Raw genomic sequence first — 23,094 nt, forward strand, 5'->3', positions numbered from 1 at the left:
TTCATGTGTAAGGTTGCAACTATTAATGAATAGGTGTTTTATTACTTCTTTGATGGAAGGAAGTATGAAAGGTTGTGTCCATTGGGAAAGGGTCCCGATCTATCTATATAAAGGCCTGTGATTACCATCAAGTTACATGTGTGTAGAACATTTATATAGATTAGATTGGAAATCCTACCCATTGCTCTCCAAAATCAATTAGTGGGAGTTTGTGTTGGTGGACCATATTGGTTCAAGATCGAAACAGTTTCCGGACTTCTCAAGACTTAAACACCATGGCAGGAGGTAAGTAATTTTCCGCTGCGTATTTATTTTGATTCTCCCACATAGGTTTTTTCATTTGGTATCAGAGCCAACCTTCTTGTCATTTTGTTTAGTATTCACTGGTCGATTGTTAAATCGTAAATATGCCGAATGATATTTTTGTGTGGAAGAAGAAATTGGAAATTACATGTCCGGATCAATATTCCACGCATATCTGAATTGTCGCATTAGTGTTACATTCTTGGTTACGACATTTAACTCTCTGCACATATTTCCCCGTGAAGTTTCCCTGATTCCCTCCCAAGTTTGCTTGTGTAAAGAGGCTTGGCATTTCTCACGCCTGTGACAAATGTATTTATAGAATTTATGGCATAATACTTTGGTTTGCTTTATTTAATGCTTGTTGCCGTCACCGACTGCCATGACTAGATTTTTCTTCCTAGGACCTGGGTATGGATAGTTTGAGTCTGTTGATGGATTTGGGATTTTCATATATGTTATTCTCGGTAATGGTTTCTTAATAGATGCAATGTTTCAGAACTTAGAAACGGTTACAACAAGCGGAAAAGACAATGGTGGTAAATTGTGACCATTCAATGGGTTTCTTTCATCAAGTTTGAAACAGTGTGACTCTCTAATATGTCACATTGCTCTATATGTGAAGATGTATGACCCTTGGGGTTAAATCAAATAGTTTGTCCAAATCACTAAGTTTTCATTAAGATCGCTGTGACCCTTAGGTTCAAGAGGCGTGACCATTGGTGAATAAGTCACATATTCTGACTTTTCTAAGAATTCCTTGGGTCAAATTGATTGGTCTTTGAACGTGTAAAATCATATTTTGGATTATTTGAAATCAATATCAATAGATTGATTTATTATGTTTGATCTGACATATGAAACCATCTCACTACCATGAGACTATAGGTTCATATGATTATTCCACATAAAGTGTACTTGATGTCTTTTGAGGTGACTTGAACGTCGTAATATTTTGAGATTAGCCACAGCTTCTTGAAATATTATGGTCTTCCATATCAAGTTTAGTCACACAGAATAGTCATTGGACTATGTGTTTGTGTTCCATGGCATTTAATACTGGAGTATTATATTGAGTTTGAATTAGTAAAATGAATTATTTTGCCCACAGGAGAATAATTAGTTCTATTAATTTGTTTGGGAAAATTTCTATGTTCTCATGTTATGGAATTTTCATTTTAAAGTTCGAATTCGCTAGTCTTGTTGCAGTGAAGTAGATTCGGTGTGTATTGCAGCCTTTGCCCACAGGGAGGTTTGAGTTTACTTTATTTCAGGTATAGATTAGCATAAAAGTTGAAAATTTAAGTTGAGTAAGATAATCATTTGAAAGTCAAGGATAAATTTTTCCTATGCCCATCAGTATGGAGAATTTGTTTTCATTATTTTAATCATTTAACTTATTCATAAAGTGCTACGTAAATTCATGCGTGATGCACCTCTACTCCCTAAAAGGTTAGAATTTACAAAATATTGAGAGTCTTGGTTATTGTAGCCATTCATGTTGTTTTTTAAAGTTGCTTCTTATATTTCACTACCAGTTGTGGAAATTTTATTGATTGCCTGAGAAGTACTCTGGTCTGGGATGCATGGATCATGATTTTGCGCTATGTGGATAAAGCATCATACCCACATGATTAAGTTCACGCGTTAGATAAAAGTTTGAACATTAATAGTGGGAGAATTAGTCTCTTATATTTAATGTTCAAAGTAAGAGTATTTGGAGTTCCATTTATGCCGTTAATGTGTTTATACGAAGATCCAATAAGGTTTTGGATAGCATCCAAAAGAAATTTGCAAAAAGACAGTCTTTTGTTTATAAGTAGAGACAAAGGTATGTTCCTTAAAGTTAGTGGGAGCAAGCACATTTTTCTGGACTATATGGATATTGGCTAAGGATTTACCGGATCAATATCCAAGTAAACATGGTATATAGAAAGCTACAAATAAAGATTGTGAGGTACGTATAAAGAGCCAAGAATTATATGTACATGCATGCTAATCACGAGTAATTGATTGAGGTTAAGCTATAAATCTCTTACCACGGTGTTAACATCCAATTTAAAGTGATGTTTTAATATGAATGGCAGAATTAGTGGGAGTTATGAAACTAGCCTAGCATGCAATATGGGTCTCAAGTTGTCGATGTTATGTTGAGACCATAATTAAGTTTACTTTGGCTACAATTTTATTCTCTAAGATAAAGATCAAAGCCGAATAAAGAATATCGACGTAATGTACCTCATTAGGGGAGAGAAAGAATTCATAAACACAATTCGTGACCATTAAGCATAAAGTATTGAGGTAGTTATTGCTAGCAAAAAGTTTATGTCATGCAGTGAATACATGATTTTTAGCTCATTTCATATTTGTTTTCTCTCATATTGATGCTCAATTAAAATTTTGCATGTCACACTATAAGTGTTCTTAGAGAATAAAAACATACATGTGCACATAAGGTATGAAGTACGTATACAGTTATCCGTTGGGATAAATATAGTGGACCCTAAGTGACTATTAGTTAGTCATGATTTACAGGGGATACCACATAAAGTTTTAAGAGATTTGTTCATTGTAATACATGGAAGGAAATGATTGCTTATATAGCACAACCGCCAAGATTCGTGTTCAATCTTTCTACTATTGACCGTTATTTGAGCAGTTGTTGTATAGCCATATACAATACTTAGTATCTTTTACCCATCAGTTTTTTGATTGATTTGTCATGTGAGCCAAGTGGGAGAATGTTGGAATTTATTTATGTGGCTCACATGCCACATCAATCCTAATTATATTTTATAGTATTTATGTTTGTAACTAAAATATGGGTATTAGATTTAATTAAAGTATTGCCTAAATAATTGGTGACTATTCACGAAAAGATTTGGTGGCTATTCATAAATAGACATGGTGACTATCCATGAATGGATTTAGTGATCATTCATGTGTAAGGTTGCAACTATTAATGAATAGGTGTCTTATTACTTCTTTGATGGAAGGAAGTATGAAATGTTGTGTCCATTGGGAAAGGGTCCCGATCTATCTATATAAAGGCCTGTGATTACCATCAAGTTACATGTGTGTAGAACATTTATATAGATTAGATTGGAAATCCTACCCATTGCTCTCCAAAATCAATTAGTGGGAGTTTGTGTTGGTGGACCATATTGGTTCAAGATCGAAATAGTTTCCGGACTTCTCAAGACTTAAACACCATGGCAGAAGGTAAGTAATTTTCCGCTGCGTATTTATTTTGATTCTCCCGCATATGTTTTTTCAATGAAGTCATTCCTTGTGAAGGAATAGGTTCTGGGTTTCTTCTCCTCTTGAATGGGTACTATGAATTGTGAAGCAATAAGAAGAACAATCTGTAAAGTTAAACGGTTGTAAGGAGGCGGCTTGACTTCAAGACATAGTTTTAGAAAATAATTGATTTGATACAAAGGCTAGTTGAGTGTACGAGGCTCCAGTGTCCAAATCTTTTGTTGATCTTGAAGCAATACTCCACACTAATCACCAATGGTTTTTTTTTTTTGCCAACAAGATAATCGATTCATTTATAAATAGTACGAATGATAAAAAGAAATACATCAAAGTGCATATTCATCCTTAGACGAAGGCGTAGATAGCCAAACCGGTGGATAGGGCTCCCAAGTGGAGACACCTACACAATCATACCCCATACTCGCTAGAAAGTGAGTGCACGTCATTTCGTGTCAAAAATTTGCAAATAATATTTTTATTTCTCTCTCTAAAAGTTCTGTCGCCTCTCTCTAGCCTACTCTTGCCCCTTTTCAGATCTGCCACCGGGGGGGAGGCACCTCCCTCCTCCCCCCAGGCTTCTCCCCTCGACTCCCATTCTCCCGTTTCTTTCTCTCCTTTTCTTCCTCTTTTTTATTTTGCAGGTGAGCGTGGTGTAGTGGATCTCTGGGGCTGAGCTCGTTTGCCGGCAACTCTCTGATCGTTTTTGGAACCGGCGACATACGGCGGGTTCACGGTGGTCTTGGTGCTTCGCGGCGGCATCAGCTCCAGCTGCTTCTCCAGATCGTCGCCTCTGTCCCTATCTGTTCCGCCTCAACTACTTCCCTCCTTTCTGCTCTCGTCGCTACTGGTTTTTCTTTTCGTCTCGGTGGGATGGCTGCCGACATTTCTGTTGGGTTTTGCCAGTTCTGCTTAACGGGCAGGTTTCGTCTCTTCGGGGCTCGACAAGGTTGTTCTCCTCCACCGATCTCTCCTGTTGAGGTTGGTTTGGTCTTCTTGCCTAACGGCAAAGCGAGGAGGTGACGACGGGTCGCTTTGGCCGGCTGCTCAAGTGGTGGTGCATAGCAGGGAGGAGTCGTGGGTTGGGTGTTGGTTTGGATTAGGTTAGGGTTTGTTTTAATGAGCTTAATCTATTAGGCTTTGTCCCTTTATTTGGGCTTCTAGGCCGCTTTATTTGGGTTGTGACCCATTTGTGCTCATTGTTTGATCTAGGCTTTTGGCCTCTAAGGTGTTGGGCTTTGTCCCTTGGGGTTTCTCCTTGGTTGGTTTCTTGCCAATCAAAGGATTGGGTCGCGAATGCGTTTTTCTTGCTCCGTTTAGTCTTTGTATTTCTCTCAAAGATTAATAAAAAATTTGGCTGTTCAAAAAAAAAGACCAAGTGTCGAATCCGCAGTGACAGTATGGCTAAGGTACTATAATTTCAATTAACTTTTAGATTAATTCAAAAAGAAAAGATTGAATTGTTTGATTTGAGAAAACTGATTAGAGTAAGAGAACAACTAATTAATTGATTGAAAACTGGTGGAGGAAGGATCTAGGGTTTCAAATCCACCCCAACCGCATAACAACAATATGCATAGATTAGGTTTAACATTCGAATCATTAAAGACTATCGTTTGAGTTTGCAATCCCTTTCGATAATCGTCAAGAAAATAATCGGGTTGTTAAAAGGCATAGACTATCCCATAGCACGGACCGTCTCTCAGTAGCACAGTCTGACCACCTAACGGCACGATCTGTCTTATGAGTATAATCTATCTTAGAACTCCAACCACAATCAGTGAAACAGATTGAAAGAATTAAAATCATTCCATAAAATTGAAACGAATTCTAGTTAAACAATCGATCAGAATATTAAAACCTAAAATTAAACATATACAAAATTACTAGGACCGGTGATTCATCTTCCCCAGGGAATGGAGTTAGCCACTCATGATAACCGGGTGTTCCTTGCGAAGTCAATGATTTCCACGACCGAGAGCTCCTTTGAGCATGGTATCCAAAAAGTGCCGAGCAAAACCCTCATTCTCCCGTTTACAAGTCACAGGTGGGCCATGCCACCCAATTCTCCCGAAATTTAACTTGGGAATCTAATTAATGTATCTAGCTAGACCAATTCTTAGTCACATAGACAAAAGCCTTTGGGCCCACCAAGAAAACAATGAATTATATGCCCAAATAATTAAGCATTAAATCCAATTCTCATTGCCGCATAATGTGCCAAATAAATGTGTTAGTGAAATTTTAATATACTCGCAAGCACACGAATCGTATCGAAGTATAGTTATGCAAGTGCGAGGTCGAACCCATAGGGACTTGTAATTTTTTAATAGGAAAAACTAAATAAACTCAAATTGATTCAACCCTAACCTAGTTGACAAAAGTTGTGATTGATTTTTAAACTAAAAATTGAATAAAACAAAGCAAAAATTATAATGAAATTAACTAGCACGGAAAAGGATTGAGATTACCGGTTGAGAAAAGTAACTAGGGTAACAGAATCCACACCCACAAATATTTATCAACTAATCTTATGCAATGATTTTCCCTTTGATTTCTACACAATGATTTAGAAGCTAATCTTAACCACCGTGGATAATTTAACGTTAAGCCCTTTTTGTTTAGATCGAAAATATTTTCCTTCTCTGCTTCAAAAGTTTAAGCCAAAATCATCAATTGTATCCGTATGAACAAATCATAGATATCCCGAACTTAAATATAAACTCTTATAAACCAAGCAATCGATTAATAGGGTGATATCAAATCATGAAAAAACTCATTCCGATTGAATCCATATCTGAGGTTCAACCAAATTAATTTGTGAGATCAAAACAATAAACTATAAATGCACGTAGAAAAAATCATACGCATAACATTACTCAATAAACTTCAAACCTAGCTGAGAATTTTAGTCTCTCATAGGTAAAAACAAATGAATCATTCGAGTAGAATCCATAATAATAATCTTACAAATATTTTTCTTCTGCTCTCTATTCTTTTCTCTAGCCGTGGACTTGAATGCTTGAATGCCGAGATGGTCCTGCAGCGTGATGGCCGAACTCCCCCAAACCCTACCCTACTAAAAAGAACTTTCCTAAAGGGGTTGGATTCCTCTATTGACCGCAATTCTTCAAATTTTACTATTCAGGTCCCACTCAAGGCCCACTATGGCTATTTCCCTTGAATAGTTTACTGCCCTTTGAACTTCCAATCAGATCCAATTTTAATGCGTAATCCAATTAACCCATTAAACTTGGGTTAGGCTTGATTACGACTCCAATGGCTCGTTTGGATGCGGGATTAGGTTTGAAGGTGTTATGTAATAAGGGGGGATTGGATAATAGAGGATATTGGTTAATAAGGGATGACCCACATTGATATGATGTTTATTAAGGGGATATTAAATAGCAGGTTGTTTGGATGAGGTATTAGAGAATGGGGATTAAATAATACTTTGTTTGGATGAAGGACTAATAGGAAGTATAAGAAAGGGTGGATGATGTAAAAATGTGTCAAATGATTTATTTGCCCTTGTGCAGTGTTAGAATTAGATTATTCATTTGATTAAATATATAATTACGAAATCCAATACAATTAAATACTTTCACTATTAACCAATAATAAATTCCTTAACAAATATAATAATTAAATTATTTTTTTATCTGCAATATATTAATTAATTTGATAATTAAAAATAAAAAATCATTTTTTAGGTGCAAAGCACCGGATAATTTGCTCACAATCAACATTGGACCGTTGGATTGCCTTGATTTCCTAGGTGCAAAGCACTGGATAATTTTCTCATTGTTATTATCGACAACCATCTTGATCTCTCTTTTCTTCTTCAGATCTGTAAGTCCCTCGCAATCTTGGAGTTCCTCGTCGGTGTCCGAAAAAGAGGGAGATTTGGGGGGATTACGCAGCGACTGGTCGAAGGGTGCCCATCGCCAACACCCCTCAGGCGGTATTAGGTGGTGTAGTGGAACACCGGGTGAAGGGAATACCTCCTCCCCTTTTGACAGTCAAACGGGGTATAACGGTGGGTCCCAGATGTTAAAAGGGGTATAACACAACACCTCTTTACAATATCCCATCCAAACAGGCCCCAAGTCCTAACCACGTACACCGACTTTCTTAGGTTAGGCCGCATGCAACAGTCACTTGAATTGGACCGCTACTAGAGTTTGCTTCGACACCGAGTACAATTCGATCTGCTTTTGAATTCGACGGCCAATATTTAAGTTGTTATCATATTTTTCTTGCAAATTAATAATTTAAGGTGAAATATCAAAAAGATAATAATAACAACCAATTTAACGCAATTAATAACTAGCAACTTATGATATTGAAGCTTCTATATGTCAATATTTTGGGTTCATCAAAATGCTCGCCAATCTTTACAGCAACCCTCCGTAACACCTTCCAACTTGCACGTTTTTTCACCTATCGGTCACACAGCCTGCAAATACCATAAAACACTAAATCGTCAAGTAACAATTTAAACGGACCAACAAGACATAAATTAGAGAGATTAAATGGGTGCTTTTCAGCACCTATCAGTGAGTCACACCATTTCAACTACATTTAACAAAACTAAACTCACACACCCGAAAATCACAAGCCAATCTCATAATATCCTCCACAATAACTTTGATATCTGTTGGATAATATGGAATTTTAATTTCTAAATTAAAATCATTTAAGAGTGAATTAAAATTGACTCCATAACAATCACATGATGTTTGGTTGAAGTTGGAAAAATCTCACATTGTTGATTAATGTGGGAAACAAAGAATATATATTCCAAGGTGTGACTAAGGAAATTGGGCTTGTCCAATGAGATTTATATTCTTTTTATGAGAAATAATTTTGTATCAAAATTATTAGTTCCCGACGGTAAAGAGGTGTGTCTTCTCAAAGGGGTATAGAACTTCCAAGGGAAAAAACCATGTCTAATTCACAGCCGGTTTTTCCGAAAGGATTTGTTTATTCAAGGCGCAATGTGTTGGAAAATATTATAGGGTATAATATTTTATTTTATGTGTGAATGGAAATTGATTTGTTTTGGAGTTGCAGCTTTTCATTGGCACTTGTTCGCCGTGGACGGACGCGTCCTTTACGAACAGATGTGTCTCTTTCTTTGGTGACTTTTCGTAAAATTACCTGTTGCCGGTTGGCCTATAAATATCACAGAAAAGCTATGAGTACCGACCATGGGGGAGGGAAATCGTACCAACGGCCGCCGGCGGGCCGTCTCCGGCCGCCGGCGGGCCGTCTCCGGCCGCCGGACGGCCGATCCCAGCCGTTCAAAAATTTTATAAAAAAAAAACCGATGGGGCCTACGCGGGAATCAACGGCATCCGAGGTGTGTAGGGTGCTTGATCCAAGCACCCTTTTTCGTGTATATATGTATATACGTGTATGTACACGAAAAAGGGGTGCTCGGATCAAGCACCCTACACACCTCGGATGCCGTTGATTCCCGCGTAGGCCCCATCGGTTTTTTTTAGAATTTTTGGACGGCTCGGATCGGCCGTACGGTGGCCGGAGACGGCCGGCCGGCGGCCGTCGGTACGATTTCCCTCCCCCATGGTCGGTACATATAGCAACTCTCATAAATATCATTTCCCTCTTTCATTTTTAAAAGGTTGATTTTTCCTTCATTCAAGTCCATTCATATGAAAGAGTTACAAACACAAGATGGTTCAGGCCCTCCAATTGAAGTGCTGCTTGGGGGGGATTCCGATCAAGTAGTGCTGGGAAACAGACGTCCAATGCAAACCGTGAGCACTGAAGTGGGGACGAAATCTGCCTTAAATACAGAATATTACACACAAACACTCGCCTTGATCACCAATTTGTTTCCATCAATTTTCAGGTTTTGAATTCCGGTTTTACTGCACTCATTTTATTGGTTTTAATCACAAAAAGTAAACATATTTTTCCAACAATCTTAAGACAGATTTAAGTTTACATTTTGTGATTGTGAGATTTTGATTTCTTTTTGCAAAGATCAAACTTGAAAGAATAGGGTCGGTCGGCATTTTGTTTGGATTTTGTGCGACTATGTTCGGTGTGTGCCTCTTTCTTATTGGTGCTCTTGATCAAAGTTTAGCAATAGTAATGAGTATTGCATCTGTATGAAGCGTAATGACTAAGTAGGATCTCCGGACGTTTGAGTTTTGGCCATTAAATTACATATATATGTACATGTAATGGATACTGGATTGATGCTTTTGTCATTTGCATTATAATAATTGCCATTCAATTCATGATGTATTGTTGACGTGAGTACATTTATACTTGATGACTAGTGGCTAAGAGCATCCGCAATGGGAATAATCAAAATCGATAATCAAAATGTGCCACGTCAGCATTTGATTATCCATTTAATTCATAATCAAACCTAACAAACTTGATCTCCACATTGGTTATTTTTGTATCCCTATAAACCCCCCCCCCCCCCCCCCACCAATACGCAATGCATCTATGTCCAATTGCAAACGAGTTCCAATCACGCACCCGACCACACCAAATTATTCGTCTCGATGAGACGATTCTAATGTGAGGTGTTTTTTAATTTTTTAGTTTTGAATTTGGTTATTGGGTTTGGTTATTGAGTTTTGGTTTTTGGTAAAAGTTGTTAAGTTTGGTTATTCAAAGGTCAAAATTTGATGAGTTGCTAAGAGGTTGCTAAGTTTAGTTATTATAATGTGAGCACTTTTTTGAGCAAACATTGCTAACTTTAGCAAACTTTTAGTTTTGATTATTACATTGTGGATGCTCTAAGGCTTCCGATGATTTGCGTATGGGCAAGAAGCTGTTCGGAATTCTTGTTTAGAATTGATGATGATGGATTTTGAACTAAACAGTCTAAACATGTTTGTGTGTGGGATACAGACGTGCTTGTCTTTGTGCTTGGCGTCCATTGCGAACCAACACATCAATTGAGGAAACTCATGGCTTCCATCTAATTTTTGAAGGGACATATAGATCACTAGACCACAAACTCTTGCTGGTAGATTCATGAATGCGCTGATATCGCGATCGCATGTATTCATCACCGATTCGTGATCAAGATCATGAATTGTGTAGAGAGGTACTATGTGTTTTGATAGCTTATGATCGTACGTGGTTCGCTTCTGGAAAAAATAGAGTCGCATATTTTTGCCATGATCAGAAAAGGCAACGGCGGTTGTGACTATTCAATAGGTTTCATTTCGAATAATCATTCCATTATTTAATTGTGAACCAAACATAGGAATATGTCATTGGAACAACCATTCTATTCCAACTTTGATTCTATCGAACCAAACATATCCTGAGTTGAAACTAAATTGGCACCCCTCGTGATAAAATTCTGGCTCTGTCCTTAGGTTACATGAAAGAGCAACATAAAATCAAGAACAAAATACCATGGATTCATAACCAAGGGAAAATCGACAAATCTATACTGGACCAGGTGATATTAGCCGATTCTACATTTTCATATTGGTATAGATGATTCATAGGTAGAATAGTATTTTCAATCTGCACATGTTTTGAATAAAACGTCTCTTTCAAAACATTCTCATTTATGGAAGTTTCGATTCGAAGGTGCTGAAATATCTAGTGGTACACCAGGAGTTGGCTCTAGTACCTCTGCCTCCGGAAGCTCCCTAGACAAAAGCTCCTGCATATCGAACAACAGAGTTCTCAGTTAATTTCTGTTTGTACACAAGGAATAATGAAACCCAAAATACAGGTAGTTAAATTTTGATTCAGATCCTCTCCCTGGTATGAGCCTTTGTGGGTCCTTCTCGTCTCGACTATGAAGATCGGAGGACAGCGATGTTCATTTAGTAGAGCTGAGCTTATCAAGGATATTAACAATGCCAAAAACCATGTTGATTAGATGTCGATCTACATGATTTTGAAACACATTTAGCTTGACAAAAAAAACATATTAGCTCATCTCAAGATAAATGTGTTGCAGTCACGTTTTCATTGAGATCAAATCAACATAATTTTTTGCATTCCTTGACATCACTGCAATCATCAAATAGGCCCAAAAGGCTCATACCACGACTGTCCAGTCCCAAAGTTAATCCAGGACACGGAAGACAATAAATTGTCCCAATAATTGTTGGATAAATTCCAGATTGAAAGGGGATTTGTTGAGGAGAAAAACTTCTTTATGGAGCAACCCGTAAATAAAGTTTACGACGCTCAATCGCGCGTGGCCAAAAGTGTTTTGGACGGTCCGGATTTTAAAAAACCTATTCGCTAGAATAGTTAAACTCTTCTAGTGTATAGTTTTTTAAAAATCCGGACCATTAATTGCCGAAATGGACGGCTGAGATTGCGCCGAGCCGTGAATAACTTTGTTGAGAGGATTGAGGAAGAGGAAAACTTATCCTGCTTTGGCGAAAAGCTCCTGTTACTAGAGATTTTTAAACGAAAAACCGTCTCAACAAATAACCAAAATCTAACTTATATTTACATTGTAAAGGAAGAAGATGTTTTCTGATAAAATGATAATTATGCTAGTCCTATTCATCATAATAAATCAATAAAAATGCAAGGGCATGTCGTTACCACGCTTGTTTCATTTTAATGGGTTGAAATTCACAATCATTTCTCCAATTATCAATAAAAACAGAAATCGAACCTTGAATGATTCCATCGTTCCTTGGGACTGAATCAAGTTTGCAAGAAGCCCCTTGGCATCAAGGTCTCCATTTCTCATGGGCACAACAAACCTGTAACACAGAAAAAACAAGCAAATTATGTAACAACATTCTTCGGGGAAAGAAACAGACTTAGATGCCAAAATCAACGTAAAGTATACTTGGCACCAAGCATCTTTGCAAGTTGAACTGCATCTTCTTGTCCAGAGACCAACGTAAAACTCGGAAGAAGCTGCTTTATAACAGGTGAAATGACTATGTCAGCCCGTTCCTTCTCCAGAAAATTCTTGTTGTAGACACAGTGAGGTTCATAGTAGAGAGTCAACTGGTCTTGCGGAGAAATGACAAGATACCTGAGAATGTATAACTTTATATTAAAAATAAAATGGTTGCACTACAAATGTATTAGGGTTAATAAAACTAAGGGTAATGGTAAGTGTTAATAGGCCAATAGAAGCACAGAAAAGAAAATTACCCATTTTCAGGGCGCTGCCAAGGAGGGCCAAGAACTGGCCCTGCAGTAGCTCGAACTTTAACTTGAGAACCATTGATAGCTTCAATTTCAGAGGTTTCACCGGGTTCTAAGTATGTGACCTGTGTATTGATGAAACAAGGTTTTGGCCATTCAGCTTGCATAAGTATGGTATCCACATCATAGCAAAAGCTAAACTAACATTTTTGAATCGAACGGTAGCATTACAGATGCCCCAGTTGGGGCTTCCATATAGAAAGCTGTAAGGTAACAGGTAATTTTGATCTAGCAATAATTAACTATCAAACTGAACATTTAAGCAGCACTTGGGACCCGAGAAACCGGAAGAAATTTCAATATTTTGTGAGAGAGGAGAAGGAATGCAGATAAGAAAATAATGGTTGAATTCCCATTTTCTTGACTGAATATTTTGAGTGCAAATACATTTGCGGGAGAATGTCGCTTGAAACCAAATATCCCAAGGTACGCTCACCATATTCATTACCAAAAGTAGACATGTGGACATAACGGATGCAAGATGAATAATGGTCCGTTTAAAAAAAAAAAAGATGAATAATGGGCACTCCACAGTAAGCGAATATCATCATATATTAACAAGCTGTTAGAGAGCAACATTAATATCTCAGCTTCAGTCAGCTGACCCATAAGTGAGTTCTCTCTATCTTCTGCTGCAGTCATATTTTATGCAACTTTGATGAATTGGTTCGAGATGTTTCTTCAGTCGTGCTAGTGCTGATAGGTCCTAAGCTAAAGAGCCACAATTCTTTAGGTAGGGGTGATGGAATTTAACTACAAAGCGTTTTAGAATATAAGAATAAAAATGCATGAAAATAGTCTGAACATCTAACCTGATAGCAAATGGTGCAACGAAAATATGACAACAAATAATTTGGGGATGGTGAAAGAGGATGGGAAACAGATATAAGAGACCTTAGTTGCACAAAGTGGGTGCGGGTGCCGGAGCGGGGGCGGGAGCGAGGGAATACATAAGCTCCCAAGGTTGGAAGCATGTACATGTATTATGAAAATAATGGAGCATAGAGGATTCACTTTAAAAGTAAAATCATTTTATGAAGTAAACATATGGGCCAAGTCCTCCATAAGTGTAAGAAATGGGCTAGTGTTACAATATAGTATGATTTTTTTTTTCAAGATATCATGACTTGGGCTAGATAAATGAGTTCATCAAAGACCAATTAATAAAGCCAAGTGATAAATTCCTGTTTTTCTATACAAAGATCATACAATAGCTCTCATCTTTGTAAGGAGCGAGCTCCCATCTCAACGGGAGTGGGCTCCCGTCAAGCTCCTTAGTTGGGAGCGCAAAAGCGGGACTCCCAAGGTGGGAGCGACACCACTTTAGGAGCTCCCTACAACTAAGCAAGAGACGATTGTTTTTGTACTTTACAAGATTTTGATGTTCAACATCTATTGACTCTAGAAAACAAATCACAATTTTGTTTTTGGGTCGAAAAAACAACTTGCACAATTCATGCAGGGCCTATGAATGTCGAAGCAGGAACAAACCAGTATGATGCAATACTTACCTCTTTGTGAGATAAAATGGTCCGAAACATTTTTAACAAAAAGAGTAGCTCATCACTAAGATCCTATAAAACATCCCCATAAATCATAATGCAACCTTTTTTTTTTTGATAACTCAGGTGTCCGGGCCAACATACGCGCACCTCGACTAATCCTAGGGGCTCAATCCCACCGCCCACTTGCAAGAGCCCAATAAAAGCCAGAGCAATTGCTCCATATGGATTGGCCTCAGAGGAGTTGGTAGAACCTAAGAAGTTTCGAACCTGAGACCTTAAGAGGGAGCAAACCTCTAAGTGCTAGGCCTTAACCACCAAGCCAACCCCTTAGAGTTTCCCTATAATGCAACTTAGGGCACCAACTTGGCATGTTTCACAAGACCAGTAGACTGTGCCACTCGGCCCACTCCAATTCATCATGACTCCTCAGTCCTCATTCCGATCATGTACTTTACCCACGGCATACCAAGTACCTCTGTATCTAGATCAGTTGCCGTTAAAGAAAAAACTGATTTTATAGGATAGCTGAATTAATATAAGATAGAACCTCAAATCACTTACATTGCTAAAAAGGGGATCCAACAAACTCTTAGCATTAGGAGTTGCTATAACTCTAAGATTTGGCAACTTCTGGGAGAGTGGCTTTAAGGTCTTCAAGTGGCAGTGGTCATCTAGGCTTTGTGTAATCAACAAGCAATCCACCTCAGGAAGATCAGTAAGCTGCACTAGAATCACATGTCATGGAGAGAAGTCAACAATCACCATTAACAAATAAAAGTAACCTACAACTCAGAATAACCAGTTACCATATGAAAAGAAGTAGTTTATATAGAACAAGGTTAGTTGGCCACTATTTTATAATTCCAATTTCAATCATGGTCAATCATCGCCTATGTTCGTAGAGCACAGGTGTGAGACGCTCGACACTAGGGTAAGGGTGAAGGATATGTTTCTGTATGTAGTGGAACATTTAACTCGGAAGCATATTTAGCAATTCAAGTTCACCGGAAATTAGCAATATTCTCACATTAAGAATTGAGTGCTATATGAAACTTTGTAAACATGATTTTATCTAGAAAGTAAAAGACAGATGTTAAGCAACGTGAGTATTTTGTTGTGCTCCAGTATCCTTGATATGCAGGGTAAATGGCTCCCACACTTGGACATGTGCTCGCACCCAATACCATACCCGAAGTCCATGTAACATTGAATTCATAGCAAAACCTAACTACGTAAGGCTTGATTATTTTTTTCCGTCATGCGGTTTATCTCTAAGTAGTTACTTATCCCAATTGCTTGACAACCCTTTCGGACAATGAGAAAAGAGAAATCCAGAAAGCAAAATTGACCAATAAACCCCCATTTCTCATCTCTTTTATTCATCAAAACAAGATATAGGATTCTCATTTCTTTTCTCACCATTCAAAGGGCCGCAAGGGTTTGTGTTGTCGGACTTTCGTAATTTTAATTCATGAAACTTGTAAATATTCTCCTACTGATTGGCAAGGTAATAAAAACACAAAATCAGCTCATAGAGAAAATGGTACCTGGAAATTTTTCAAGAACTTCTTGGCAGCGTCATAAAGCCAGGGAATTCCGAAATCCAAGTTACCCTCCAAGATTGGATCAACCAGAATTTTCAACCCACAAACATCCCACAGCCAACTATTGCCCTAAACCATAACTCATTTTTGTATCAACCCATTCCCCCAAATTAACCCCCCCACACACACACACAAAAACCAATAACTGAAAACGAAAACCCACCTCCAAATAAGTAAGTTTGAACGCATCAGCCCCAGAAATAGTCGAGCTCACTGGGTTTTCCTCGGAAATTACAGCAGAAACAACCCTACCCGACCTGTAATTGTAAGTCACGCTACATAATTTAGAGAATAAAATAGATTAACTAATACCCAACTACGTTCTACAAATACACATGAGAGAGAGAGAGAGAGAGAGAGAGAGAGAGAGAGAGAGAGAGAGAGAGAGAGAGAGAGAGACCTGTGTGTTGAGAGCTTCGTAGAGTTAGAATTGAGGAAAAGTGGAGTATGGTGGGTTGGGGTGAAATGGGTAACTGCGAATGGAAAGATGGGTTTGGATTTGGAGGGTTTGGAGATGTGGCAGGGGGGAAGAGAATTGCATTGAACGGCCATTCGTGAAGGAGGAGGATTCATGAGGACTGGGAAGCACTAGCGCCTGGCTCCGCTGAGCTAGTAATAGAACAAAGAAAATACTAAATACTGCAAATCCAATAATATTTGTCTCATCCACAAAATGAGAATTTAAAAATAAAATTTAAATTTTTTTTATAATTTAATAGATATCGATGAGTTCTTTTAATTTATGAAAAAAAATTTGAATTTTTTCTTAAAAGAAATGTATTATTTTTAAAACATCGTTTTACGAACCGGACAAATATTATTAATAAATGGAATGGAAACACAATTTGTGAGGTTCACTGATTTTTCCCGCGACTTCCTATCACTAATATTTGGGCTACTTTGACTTAAGCGGTTTCCATAAAATGGCCATGAATAGTGTTATTTGGCCAAAAAATGGCAATGGTTGTACCAGATGGTGCATTGCCATTTGCTAGGCCATTTTTCAATAATTTCCTTTGCATCTAATACCGTTACCCATTCTTTCAGTAATCAACGGTCATCTGTCACTTTGGCTCTCTCTTGACCGTAACTGTCACAATAGTGACTATCACCATTTCACTTTCCTTAGGTTTTAATGTCTAATTATTTATTTCAAGTCTTGAGTACCACCCAGTGTACCTATTGTCTAAATTCTACATTCACGTGGTATCAACAAGGGAGAATAACAAATCAACAAACTTCCAAACTCCAGAAGTTCATTCACAGATTTTTACATTGTAAAAAGTAACTATTGTCTCCTCATTGTTAATAATTTTATTCTTAAGTAGTTAGATGTCCAATTTATTACTATGGTGATAATATAGTAATTTGTCATTTTCCATCAATTAATAATTGTTAATAAAATAAATCTTCTTTTAAGATTGATAAACAACAATTTTATTAACTATGGTGATAAATTAGTATTTGTACAATTTGTCGAATAATCTAAATATTTCTAAATAGTGTACTTTACTAAAATTTACTTAATCTTTATGAGAAGTGAGAACCTTAATTTTTAAGTCTAAACTTTTATAATTTTTTTCTCAAAACTTTAGGTGTTAAATTCCTAATTTCATAATTTACCTAAATAGCATATTAATTATTGTGACTTTGTATATATTGTACTAACATTTTATTTATTTATTTATTTCTCAATCACAAGATGCTAGATGTAATTAGCCTATAGTGGGAGTAAATTGAGCACATCTATAATCCAATATTTTACAAATTTTCATCAATTCTCTACTTAATTTACCAGACAAATTAAACTGATATAACTGTTGCGTTTTATACTGATATTACACAGTCAAAAAATAATACCATGCTAGTTGTTTAACATAATAATAATATCATAAAGGTTGTAAACACAATAACAGAGGGTCATCTTCTACCATAATAATATCAAATAAAGTGTCCGACCCAAAAATAATATCAAAATGGACAATCTGACAGAAACGCACAGTGAATTATGTTTTCTGTTCGGGCTCATTTCAAGCCCTAATAACTAGTCAAAATTACTCTATTATACTTAGGGAGTATGGGAGAAGGGTTATCTACCTTCGGTTTTCGGGTTTAGAGTGATTTTTCGGAAGATTTCGATAATGGCCGAGGTTGAGGATGATGATAGTGGGGGACCTCCGGTATGGCTTTGAACTGTTGTGAGGGTGGATTAGAAACTCACTTTCACACTCTCTAAAACTCCATTGAAATGGAACACACTCTCTCTCTACTGGAATGCAGGACGGAGTGTGTGAGTGTGTGCTGTGATTTTCGTACGAGGGAGGTGGTATGTGTGCATGTATGTTTATAGGAGAGGGAGAGAATTTGGTGGAAATAATGGGTGTGGGGTGGTATGGGAGCTACTGAAATTTGCAGAGGAGTGGTAATTTCTCTGTGAGAAATCAGAGGAGAAGGTGAGAGAGGTGGCATTGAAATGAGTGAGGGGATAAGGTGTGTGGGGTGAGAATTGGCTGGAAATGATATGGGGGGCGGCTGCTGAAGAGAAAGGGGAGGGAGAATTATTCTCGCAGGCGCGAAAATATGTCATGCAGTGTACGGTGGTCCGGTTTTCGGTTTCGGTAAAATATACAAATATTACTGTAGCGTAACAAAAACATTTCAGACTTAACCGCAGTCTCAGTTTACGGAGGAAAATTCTCGTTGGTTGTAGAAATATTTACTTGAAAAAAAAACATGCATGGAATTAATCATTTGCACAATAATTAATTATCTAAATTAAAACTGATTATTAAAGAAAATGAAATTGAAATAATCTTATGGAATTTTTATTTATAGAAATTTCGGAATATTACTGCACATGCATAAGGAAACTGACTCGACTTGACTCCCCTGACCATGGAATAAATTGTGGACCAGCTTTATTTTCTGTCGTACTTTTTATTTTCGAAAGTCATGCTCAGCCTTGTATTTGAAGCAGTTATTTAAATAAAAATTGAGTTATGAAGAGTTTCCCCCCTTTTGATTCTGTGCTTGAATTCTCTTTATGAATGATTGACAACTTGGAACTTTTGACTATGGATTATTGTAAACTCTTAACTCTCTTCTTATCAAATACTTATGCTTTTGGGGCCGTTGTGCCAAAGTTGTAATATTGGAAGTGTAATATGATGATATGGAATTGACAAACTCTTTTGAGGTGTTGTATGGATTATTGTGAGGGTTTGGTTGATTTGATAGATCGTGATTGGGTCTTATAGTAAGACTGCCTACGTATCATTTTTGTTGCAAAGGAATCAAGTCATGACGTAGTTAAAGCTATTTTTTAGGCAATATCTAAAGGAATATAATGTGGCTAATGGATATGACATTGAATGCATGAGAAATGAATCAAGTAGGATCACTGCTAAATGTAGAATGTGATCATAGATATTTTCAAGTCCCAAGATTTTTTTTTCTTAGCTCTATTTTCAGGATCATTCATGTTGTTTGTGTATAGAATCTGATTATAGAAAGTTATAATCGATGCGGATGAAGTGCTATTAATTGTCGGGTACTCGTGATTTGTTTCTAAAAGGGTTTGTGTGAGTAATTGATGCCAATGGAGTTATATTAATTGTCGGGTACTCGTGATTATTTTTCAAAAGGGTTTGTGTGAATGTGTTCTTTTTTCTGATTATTCCTATGTTTTGATACATAATGGGTATGAGAGGAACACAATTTTCTTGGCACCTTGACGTCAAACTGCGGAAGAAATTACCGCTAATTGTTGACCAAGGGGATTGCGGAACGTGTGATATTATTTCGGTGACAAACTGTACTTTTGCCGTGCATGCTATTGGTCAGAACATTGATCCTCCGGATCTAACTTTTCAACATGTCCTTAACGACCTCCCAAAAGTGCACCCTGAAGATTACTTTGTGATTGATGACGATGGGTGTTATGGCACTCATCTAGAGGATAGCCTGGACTTTATTAAGGCAAAAAATTACATGTACCCTCTATCCTTCGTTACAACATGAAAGAGCTATAGTGAGGAAATAAGGCGAGGAAAATGAATTTTCTCGCTAAAAGTATATTATTTGCAAGGAAATTCAATTTCATCACATTTTCTAGCGGAGAAACATATTTCCTCGCCCAAAGGCCTTTTCTAACGAGGAAAAATAGATATCCTCGCCAAAAGTTAAATTTGGCAAGGAAAACAGAATTCCTCACTAAAAATGTTTCATTTGGAGAGAAAATTATAATTTCCTCGCTGAATGTAAACTGTTAGTGAGGAATTTTGTTTTCCTCGCAAAATATAACCTTTTAGCTAGGAAATATTTTGTCACCTTTTTTAGGACTCATTAATTTTGTATACATAAGTCTTTATTAATTATGTTCATATGTATTTTTAATATCACGATGGTAAGACAAACAACTATATAGTTCAATACCATTATCCAATTTAGTAAAATAAAAAAGTGATAAACGAGAAAAAATAGTTTCCTCACCAATCGTATTGAATTAGTGAAAAAACCTCATATTTGTCACTTTTCTTATTCTAATTAGCTATGAAAGGTATGTTTCTCACTAATTCTACGCATTCACTTTTTTTCAATATAAATTAATTTTTAACAATGTCACAGTTTATTAAAATTGTCATAAAGTTTATTGTTTGAATAAATTTTTTTTAAAGACATGCATGCTGCAAAAAATTTATCCCATAATAGTTGATTAGCTTGAAGTGTAGGCATTGATGATTTTTATTTAAACCGACTTAAGTAATTCTAATGGCATGCATTCTTTTATAACCAAATAAATATGTTAATAAGCATTAATTTCAAATGCAAATGTGTAAGTACGTATCATTCATATTTTTATAAATACATATACATATTGTGTGTGTATGTGTGTGTGATATAGGGTAATTTAAAATTTCAAAAAAAAATTGTTAAAGATGGAAAATTTTAAAAAGTATTGCCTTTAATGCTAGCTTTTAGGATGATCTTAACTGAATATTTACAAATTTTGTTCTTATTCTTATAGCGATGATGAAAAAAGCTTTAAAAAATAACTATGAATCTATAATACTCTTTGTATTTGGCAAAAAAAAAAAAAAGACAAGTCAAACTCACTCTAGAATTTAAAAAAATGACAACAATGCCTTTTGTCATTCATAATCTGATATTAAAATATATCTCGAGCTTATGGTGACAAAAAATCTCATTCCATAAAAGCTAGGATAATTCCATCAAAAAATTAGGATATTACCACATATTATTAGTCCTTCAAAAGTTGTTGCCAAATACCAATTTAACATGTTTCAATCCAAAAAAATTATTATGCTATTAAAAAAGTAAAGGAATATTTAAATATTCATCTTCTTTATCCATGTCATGTAAGAATTCATCTCGCCCTTTTTTCATGCTTATGTTTTCATCCTCTTAGTGTGTGAATTACATTTCTTACCCTTTTTATTAGTATGATATACATATATTATGTTATATTGCTTTCCTAATTTAATGAGATTGGATTGGATTGCTTTTCCAATTTAATGGGATTGAATTGAATTATTTTTCTAATTCAGTGGGATTTGGTAAATTTAAATATGATTGATTACTTTTATTTATTTTATCATGGAGTGTATTTGTGGAATTGAATTTTTTTAGGAATATAACATGATAAGTTGACCACATCTTTGCATGTTTTCTTCAATCTTCGAGTTGGCCAACCAGACAACAAAAAGTTATATTTTCCATTGATCTTATTACACGGAACATGGCTAAATTACCATAAAAAAAGAAATAACATATAATATACTTAAACCGTTACATAGTTAAATTACCATGACATTACATGATTAAATTACCAGGACGATTACAATGTGGACACAATAAATATCCCATGACAATTACAACGTGGTCCCATGATGATTGCAATGTGAACACGATAAATATCCTATGATTCGAACAAATATTTCAATACTATTACGAAAGGAAATCTCTGAACAGATGAAGAACAACGAGATCCAACACTAACCAAAAAAACTGTAAGACCGAAACTCAACAGTCTATGTCCTCGATCTCATCCAAATCCTTGATTTGATGAAGGGTTTGACGGCGTCGCTCCGCCACAATGGGGTTGACAGCGATGGTGGTGTTAACAGTGGCAGTGAGGTTGATCAGCGGCGGTGGGGCGGATACATCGAGCGGCGGCGGCAAACAAGGATGATGATCGATGTAATCAAATAGTGATTTAATCACGTCATCGTAAGTGCTAGGTGCAGGCTTGCCTTCGGGATGTAAACAGGGATGGGTAATCAACTAATCATGTTTATGTTGAGGTACAAGTTGTTGAACTCCAAGCCGTTAGTGTTTGGTTTGGAGACGTCAATGGGTACGAGGACGCCGTAGGGGCCTTGTCTGGGCTCCTCCTCGACCACGTTGGCGATGGACTTCGGGTTTCAGATTAGGAATGGAGGGATTTCAGAATCAGAATAGGAATTGAGGGATTGGCATCAATTTTTTGGGGTGCATTTCTTGTGGCTATAATTATGGGGATCTGTTTTGTGATAATTATGGATAATTATGAATACCGTGAGAAGGGGGAATAAATGCATAGGAATGTCTTTTCCGTTTGGGACCTCATAAGTTATTTTTCCATCTTGAATTTATTTGCTATATAGTCTAGATTTTGGTAAGGACAAAATTGGGTTTATTTAAATTTTGGGATAAAAACATAACTGTTCAAAATGATAGGGATGGAAACATAAGTTGTTTAGGGTCTGAAGATGAATATTTAAATCTCTCAAAAGTAAACTTGTTCAAATAAAGTTCAGACACTATAAGAGTACAAAAAATCGAAAAACCATAATTAATGTTGAAGAAACTAATTTGGAAAGGTGAAAGACATGCAAAAACGATGTTATATAGCAAAAAGTTCACCATCTTGCACAGAAGTGCAATGTGGTGCACTTGATAGTTGTCCTGTGTATTATAGTCGAGGTCTAAGGTTTGAATTCTGGGAGCAACGAAATACGAGTAGAGATTCCTTTTTTTTTTACTTTTCAAATTGTTTAGCGCGGAAAAAATTTCCTTGCCTATTACTGTTGGTAATAAATTCGTTAGCCTTTTGTGAGGAAAAAATTCCTCGCCAATTGTATCAGAATAGGCAACGAAATATGAATTTCCTCGCAAATAATTTTTGCGACAATATTTAGGCGAGGAAAACTGGCGAGAAAATATCT

General features: G+C 36.6%; 1 protein-coding gene across 4 annotated transcripts; it reads right to left on the minus strand.

The window, feature by feature from the left end:
• Positions 1–10,827: 10,827 nt before the first annotated feature.
• LOC131310592 (uncharacterized) lies at positions 10,828–16,493 on the minus strand. Of its 4 annotated transcripts, none has more exons than XM_058337697.1 (8): positions 16,269–16,493; positions 16,032–16,125; positions 15,812–15,937; positions 14,826–14,984; positions 12,706–12,824; positions 12,392–12,583; positions 12,212–12,302; positions 10,828–11,233 (listed from the first exon to the last, which is right to left on the minus strand). In XM_058337697.1, the coding sequence occupies exons 1-8, from the start codon at positions 16,439–16,441 to the stop codon at positions 11,132–11,134; spliced, it is 1,056 nt and encodes a 351-aa protein (XP_058193680.1). In that variant the 5' UTR covers positions 16,442–16,493; the 3' UTR covers positions 10,828–11,131. The 4 variants fall into 4 exon arrangements, with proteins under 4 accessions (XP_058193680.1, XP_058193679.1, XP_058193682.1 ...); XM_058337696.1 differs by having other exon boundaries at positions 16,032–16,143; positions 16,269–16,479; XM_058337699.1 differs by having other exon boundaries at positions 15,812–15,929; positions 16,032–16,143; positions 16,269–16,478.
• Positions 16,494–23,094: the final 6,601 nt, after the last annotated feature.

Source organism: Rhododendron vialii, chromosome 12a, assembly GCF_030253575.1.
Source record: "Rhododendron vialii isolate Sample 1 chromosome 12a, ASM3025357v1".
In the NCBI taxonomy this organism is placed as follows: domain Eukaryota; kingdom Viridiplantae; phylum Streptophyta; class Magnoliopsida; order Ericales; family Ericaceae; genus Rhododendron; species Rhododendron vialii.